Source organism: Leishmania panamensis (genome assembly GCF_000755165.1).
Source record: "Leishmania panamensis strain MHOM/PA/94/PSC-1 chromosome 20 sequence".
Taxonomy (NCBI): Eukaryota; Euglenozoa; class Kinetoplastea; order Trypanosomatida; family Trypanosomatidae; genus Leishmania; species Leishmania panamensis.
In genome coordinates, this window is record NC_025866.1 from 72112 (window position 1) to 79049 (window position 6938).

The following is a 6938-nucleotide window of genomic DNA, read 5'->3' on the forward strand; positions in this document are numbered from 1 at the left end:
AACGTATGCGTGCGGATTAGGGAGACGAGGTAGATCTTACAGGGCGAGGCGGTGATTTCGTAGTTGCGGTTGTGAGCTGTGTTGTCAGTAATGTTCTCGAAATTAGTGGAGGCGGAAGAAAGCGAGTGAAAGCAGAGAGAAGAGGGAAGAGTGACAAAGGGAGGGAGGAGGCGGGATGCTGAGCCGCATCGTGCGCACGTAATTCCATTTGTGCTACATCATGTCCCCCTACTAGCGCGTGCGTGTGCCCCTCATTTGTGCCGCTGTGGCGATAGCAGCGCCGCAACCTCCTTCCACCAAATCAGCGTTATGAAGCCGCACACTGCACACACAGTGAGACGCACGCACGCATACACGGAAGAGGGGGCGGGGGTCGCAGAGAAGTTCGTCAACGTAGGGGGCCCCGTGTCTGCCAGAGAGCCAACGCCGGGCACTCAGCACCAGCACTTCCTTTAGCATTAATGATTTCTCCAGAAAAGCACGACGCAGCCTGCGGCCTTCGGTCGTACGTACACAGAGAAGTTTGTAACAGAAAGCGATGCAGCCAGAGAGGCGCACACACGCCACAATAGTTGTGAGCCTCGACGGGGAACAAAGGGGGTGAGGACAACCACGGAAAAAGGCGGCCACAACCGCCGCCCGAACCCGCCTCGTCTTCTCTCATTCACCGCCGTTCCCTCCGCAGCACACCTCAGGGCAGTCACAACAACCTCGTAGCAGCCTCGATTCCTGCCTGCACATCCCTCGCCAACTGCGGTACTGCTGTCTCGATGAGCTCGTGCTCATAGGTCGTCAGCGCCCCCATGGGGAAAATGCGCTGCACACCGTCACGGCCCAACTCCACCCGTGAGCTGAAGAATGACGTCTCGGGCCTCATCGTAGACTCCACGAGAGCGCACTCGACGATTCCAACATCACCGCGCTGCGCCTTGAGTAGCGACGTGGAGAAGTCACAGGTGGCGTAAGCAAGGCTGAGGGCCACCGGCGGTGCAGCTTCCGTGCTCAGTGCGTCGTGTAAGCCAGTACCCACTATAACCTCAAAAGGTACGCCGTAGCTCTGTACCTCCCCGGATATGCGAATGATATCCTCAAGAGGAATACGAAGCCCCGTTTGGGCAATCAATGGGCATGTCGTCACGCCACCGCGCCCTCCAACAACAGGAACGCTCACGTCGTATGGGTTCATGTGAAGAGCAGCTGCTACCAGCTTCCGAGTCCGTATCACATCGAGCGTGGTGACGCCGAAGAGTTTTCGGGGATCAAACTTGCCTGACGCTTTCAGAAACTCTGCGCAAAGCGGGGTGAGAGCGTTCACAGGACTCGAGACGACAGCAATGTTTCCTTTCGCATCGGAAGCCGCGACCGCATCCATGATGCGACGAGCCATCGGGGCAGCTACTTTGAGGGCTCTGTCTCTGTCTTGGTGAAGAGGGTCGAAGCTGCTGCCGAAACAAAGAAGGATTAGCTGTGCATCGCGCAGCAACACCGGCCACTGCCCCTCGTCAGCGGCGTAATGCACTTTCGGCAATGTGTCAACGTGAGAGAGGTCCGCGGCGATACCGGCACCGGGCATGTCATCGTCAGCGGCGGTACTGCAGCACACAAGCTCCTCTACGTGCGGGTTCAGCTTGAGCAAGAGTGAGAGCGGCTGGCCTACCGTGCTGTTGCAGCCGAAGAGCACCACCTTAGCCTTCTTAAGAGCCGCCGGGGAGCGGCGAAAAAGGAAGCTCATAACAAAGTGTGCCAAGTCCGTGTGTGCCCGTGCGTCTGTGTGCTCAGGGTGAGTGCTGTGCTCAGCTTCTTTGTTTTCGCTTGGCGTCCGCGCGGAAGTCGCTGTCCACGCAGTCGGGCAGGCTGGGGTGCGGCAACAGGGTACAAAAATACGTGTGGTGCTGTCCGTGGGAAGGTGATCGCGGACCAATGCGCTGTGGGTGGGCAAGCGAGGAGGTCGGAGAGGCACCGGGGGTGAGCAACCGGGGTGCATGCCGAGGAGAAGAGGAAGAGAGACAAACAGCGCAGATGCACCAAAACGAGAACAAAGAGAAGCAAAAACACACAACGATCACGTAAGGCAGCACCCCGTCACACAACACTAAAGCTACAGCACGGAGAGCCGAACCCGAATACACGTTACATGACGCGCGGCGCGCGTGTTAGCCACCACACGGTGCTTCGCCGGCACTGTGTCAAAGACAGCGACAGAAGGCGTCGAAAAGAGGGCAGTAGCGACACGAACGCATCCTCTCAGCACACTCTCTCCATCAGCAGAGACTCAGCGAGGTGGCGGGGCAAGAGGGGGGGGGCAGCGAAGACCAAGTAGGCACTCGCTGGTCTACTCTCGTTTTGCGCGCCCTTTTCTGTTGCCGAGAATCAACCCTCATCACACCTCGAGGGGCGGCGTACAGTGACCCCAGCAAGCCAAAGGCATACCTCGCTTCGCGCATTCACATACGTTTGTGCCTGTGAGGATAACGATGTGCTCACCAACGAGCACACGAATATAGCAGCGCACACCCATGAAAAAAAAGGGGTGTACGGAGACGTACAGAGACATAGAGAGAGGCACATACGTAGGCGTTTGTGTGTTCGCGCGCAGCAGTACGCGAAAAGGCCGCGACAGTCAGAAGCGCAGTTGTCGGGGGTCACTCCGTGGCACCTCCTCTGTCCATCCCTCCTGTAGCAGGTATGTACGCGCTGATCTGTGAGCACCGCGTCAAACTCTGCGCTCTCTACGCCTACCATACATCATCTTTACCTCTAGCACCAACCAGCTTGCGGTACTCCTACGCTCACCAGAGCTTCCACCACGGTTTCTTGGCCTTCTTCGCGGTCTGGGCAAAATACAAAGGGTCCAGTACCGCGAAGACGTTGTTTCGTACAGACTCTACATTGCCGCTTGCCTCCACAGTCAGCCACGCATCATTTGCAAAGGTCTTCCGCAGTTCACTAAGCTGCCGGCGATACTGAAACATGCGCTGCATAATGACTTCCGGTTTGTCCTCTGTGTGCTGCTCCAGCGGCTCGCCAGTGTCATCGTCCTTGCCTGCCGTCAGGGGTGGGTTGTAGAGTGTGTGATAGACGCGCCCTGACTTGAGGTGGTACCAGCGGCCGCCGAAACGAGTCAGTAGCTCATTATCTGTAATGTCCAACACGACCACTCTATCGACTTTCACGTTCTCCAAATCCTGCATCAGCTTCGACTGCTTGCGGGTGCACGGGAAGCCGTCCAGTACGAAGCCATTGATGCAGTCCGGCCGCCTCGTAGCCTCGCTGACAACCTTCACAAGAAGCGAGTCAGAAATGTGCTGGTCGTTATCGATCAGATGCTTCAGTTGCGAGCTGTAAGTACTATTGCCAAAGTGCACGGCATCTCGCACGGCCTCGCTCGTGGACACATAGCAGAGGCCGTAGCGCTCCTTTACCACAGACGCGAGAGTTGTCTTACCGCCCTGCGGAGGGCCTTCCACCACAATCTTCATCGCGTACGTGCAGGCGGGCGAAACTAAGCAGACTTCTCACACAGTGCTCCCTACCATCACGGAAAATAGGATGAACGCTGCGAAGGAATACAAGGCAGATCGGGCACATACGTTCAAACGAAGAAAAACACACCACTTGTATCGACTCTGCGCTATCCCCTTCAGCGTCGCCCCTGCGAGGTACGGAGAGATGGCCAACGGCGGCACTCACGACTCAGAGCAAAACAACCCCTTTGACACTTGTGAGACGCTAGACGCGATTGGCAACGGTGCCTCAGCTCCAAAACCGAGGGGAAGAACCACGAGGCTAAAAAGAAACGACCTTGACTTTCACCGATTTAAAGTGTACTTCTTCAGGCCGGGGGAATGGCACCGTCTTGCTTATTTCGATTTCTGCTGCTGCCACGGCACTGATTGGTTGCACGCCTCCCTGCAAACGAATGGGACTCTTCCCGGTGACCAACGGCGTTGTCACGAAGCACATCGTGAAATGCGGAAAGAAACACACAAAGAGCGAAAAAAGGAGAGAGACAAAAGCTTCACTGTATTCTGAGGTTGAGCACCACAAGTCAAGGGCAAGTGCGTCACGCGTCGCACGCACTGATTGCTCATGGGTCAGAATGTAGTGCAGGGTTCTTCTTGCTGAGGCAAGAAGTCGCCCAAAGTGACGTCGCATTGTGCGCTGTTTTAAACCAGATGACTCTGTGCAGGGTACAAGAAGGCTTTCAGGTGAGATACCCAGTATCCTAGCACCGCACGCCGCTAGTGCGCAGCTCCTGGCATGCACTCGGGTCGATCTCGTGCAAGACGAGAGGGCCGACAAGCTCGTACATGACCTGTCCATGTCCTTCGCTCCTCTCGTTACTTCGCCTCCACAGGTGAGTGCGGTACTCTTTCTTTGTGCATTTTCGTCTTATATTCGATGTGGAAATATCACCAAATGAGAGGGATGAGAACGGGAGAGAGGGGGGTGGGTATCGCCTTTCCTTTCACCATCTCTGGGCATCACAGGAGAACGGGGAGGGGAGAGGGAAGGTGAGATGCTCCGCTCACGGTACAACCATGACACCGCCACTCGAACAAACAAACACAACTGGACGCACGGCCGCACACCTGCGCACACAAGATCGCAGGCCCCACACCCCATCCCACCCACCCAAGAGCAAAATACGCACGGACACATTCAACTACTACACACATACCGCCACAGCATACGACATACCGCTACGCATACCCTTACCAGCACGTGGAAGAGGGAATGCAGAAGCCACTCATCTTTCCAAATTTCGGTGAGTTGGAGGAGATAAGGTGGAAACAATGGAGGAAGCCCACATCATCAGCAGAAACAAAACTAAAAAAGCAAAAGAGCCAAGCGAGACAGTCCTCGCCTTATCAATTTTAGTGGGCTCATCTTTCCCCTTCAGCCTAGCCAAAATGCGGAGCGCGCAGGAAAAGGGGGAGGACGGCCAAAAATTGAGGAGAGCGAATGCGAGTGAACACGAGAAAGGAAACAGTAAGGAAATGGAGCTAATCAGATGTGTGACTAGTCAAATAGTCATGTTTGATATAGGCATCATTTTCGTCGCCGAAATGAGCAAAGAAACCGGAGAGGAGGAGGATGGCGAAGCGCCGACTAAAAGTGAGGGCGTTTGAGAGATCGAGCCAGAGAGTGGTGGCGGGAGGAAAGCCGTGAAGAGAGGATGCCGATGACAATGGGAAAGAGAACCATAAAGACGAGTAACAGGTCGTGAGGGTGCAGGAAGAGAGGTAGAGAGACAGGGCAGAAGACAACCACAGAACAAGGAAGGAGGGAAAGAGAAAACACGATGAGGGGCCCACAGAGAGAAGACGAAAAGAGAGAGGATACCCACAACAACTTAGAGACGGAGAGGCAAACACCTCCATCATAGTCAAGAGAAATACACCCACTCTTCGATAGGGTGGAGAAGTATATGTGGAGACGGCGGCGGGTAGGAGGGTGCACGAGTAAGTAGATGGGGGCGGGGGAGGGAAAAAGGGACGACACACACGCATACATACAAAATGACAAAAGAAACATAGACATTGCCAAATCGAAGCTCAACGCAGAGAACACCCACAAGCGTGGCGAAATGTGTGAGGGGAGAGAAACAAAACCCCATGGCAAGACCAGCGAGCAAGAGAAACGGCACGCCTCCCCTACTGCAACTAAAAAAAAAAACTACTAAGCGATGCAAAGAAGGTGAAGGGTGGTGTGTCACTGGAAAAGCACCCCCACCACACACACACACGCACACGCCCGTCCGCATGGAAATACAAGGCCTAAGCGCAAGTTCGAGCAGCTGCAACAACGCAAAGGCTGCTCAAAAGCGAGGTATGAAAGGAAAGAGGGCAAAGCGAGCTGGGTTGCACGCACATGCCGTTGGAACTGCACTACAGAAACTCCGATATTGTCGCTCTGTGTGTGTCACTCAAACTTATCAACCGACTGACCAACACTCGGGAGTTCATCTTCTCTCGCAGACGTCCCTCTATTTCTCCCGCGCGGCTCCACGCAACATGTCCGCCTGAAACTCTCCATCACAGTAAGAGAGTTCAAATCTACAAACTTTCCGCTCCTTCCTTCTCCTACTGTGAATCAAAGAAGAACCGTTACTAAAGACTTAGGGCGCGAAAACACGCGCGCACCTACAGGTGTGTACACACACACGCTGGCGTGAGTGACGCTGCTATGAACAAGAGAGAAATCAACACTGAAAGCAAAACGGAAAAAATAGAAAGACAAAGAAAGAAAGCGTTGCCGCTACGCAACTCCGTTCCCTCCCCTCTTCTACCTCTGCTGCTCAGCTGGCCTCCTGCCTTTCAAAACCCCAGGCATACGCAAAAGCGGTGAAACGAGTGGTTTCGTCGAAAAGGAGGACAGAAAAGCGGAAGAAGGGGGCGGGGGACGGCAGATGAAAACAACAGTCGATTAAGTCGTCCACCTTGTGAGAAACGGCGCTTTCTGTTATTCCCTTTATGGGTCCAGTGAAGTGGTTCATCCGACACACACACACACTCCCTCTAGGCATCAGCAGCCCGAATTTGTTCACGAGACTCTGGGCGTGTTTGTCTGTAGCGCTTCTCTTCCCGTTGGCGTGTAGCCACATCAACCTTTCGAAAGCGATTAGGGGACACCACAGTGTTCAACAACTTCAAAAAAGGGGTGCAACAAGTGGAAGTGGCGAATACAGACCGACTGAGAGAGTTAGCCAGGCGAGCGGATGTCTTATCCGCCTCCAGCTTCTGAACAACGATGTAACAATGAAAGAACAACCCAGGTTGAAAACAACAAAACGCGCCTGTTCTGCGCCACCAGCAAACAAGTCACCATACAGAACTGATGAGTGAAAAGAAAGGCGAGATGAGGCAGCAGCACAGGGATGCCAACGCATCTCGTATTTGCCTCTCCGTTCGCCACCTCCTACTCTGCAATGGAGT

General features: G+C 54.5%; 2 protein-coding genes across 2 annotated transcripts; both read right to left on the bottom strand.

The window, feature by feature from the left end:
• Window positions 1–700: 700 nt before the first annotated feature.
• On the bottom strand, window positions 701–1732 carry LPMP_200210 (malate dehydrogenase, putative; the record flags this gene model as incomplete). Its single annotated transcript, XM_010699918.1, has 1 exon — window positions 701–1732. One exon carries the CDS (start codon window positions 1730–1732, stop codon window positions 701–703), a length of 1032 nt encoding a protein of 343 aa, XP_010698220.1.
• A 1057-nt stretch (window positions 1733–2789) lies between these two features.
• Window positions 2790–3479, bottom strand: LPMP_200220 (adenylate kinase 2; the record flags this gene model as incomplete). Its single annotated transcript, XM_010699919.1, has 1 exon — window positions 2790–3479. The coding sequence occupies one exon, from the start codon at window positions 3477–3479 to the stop codon at window positions 2790–2792; it is 690 nt and encodes a 229-aa protein (XP_010698221.1).
• Between the last annotated feature and the right edge of the window lie 3459 nt (window positions 3480–6938).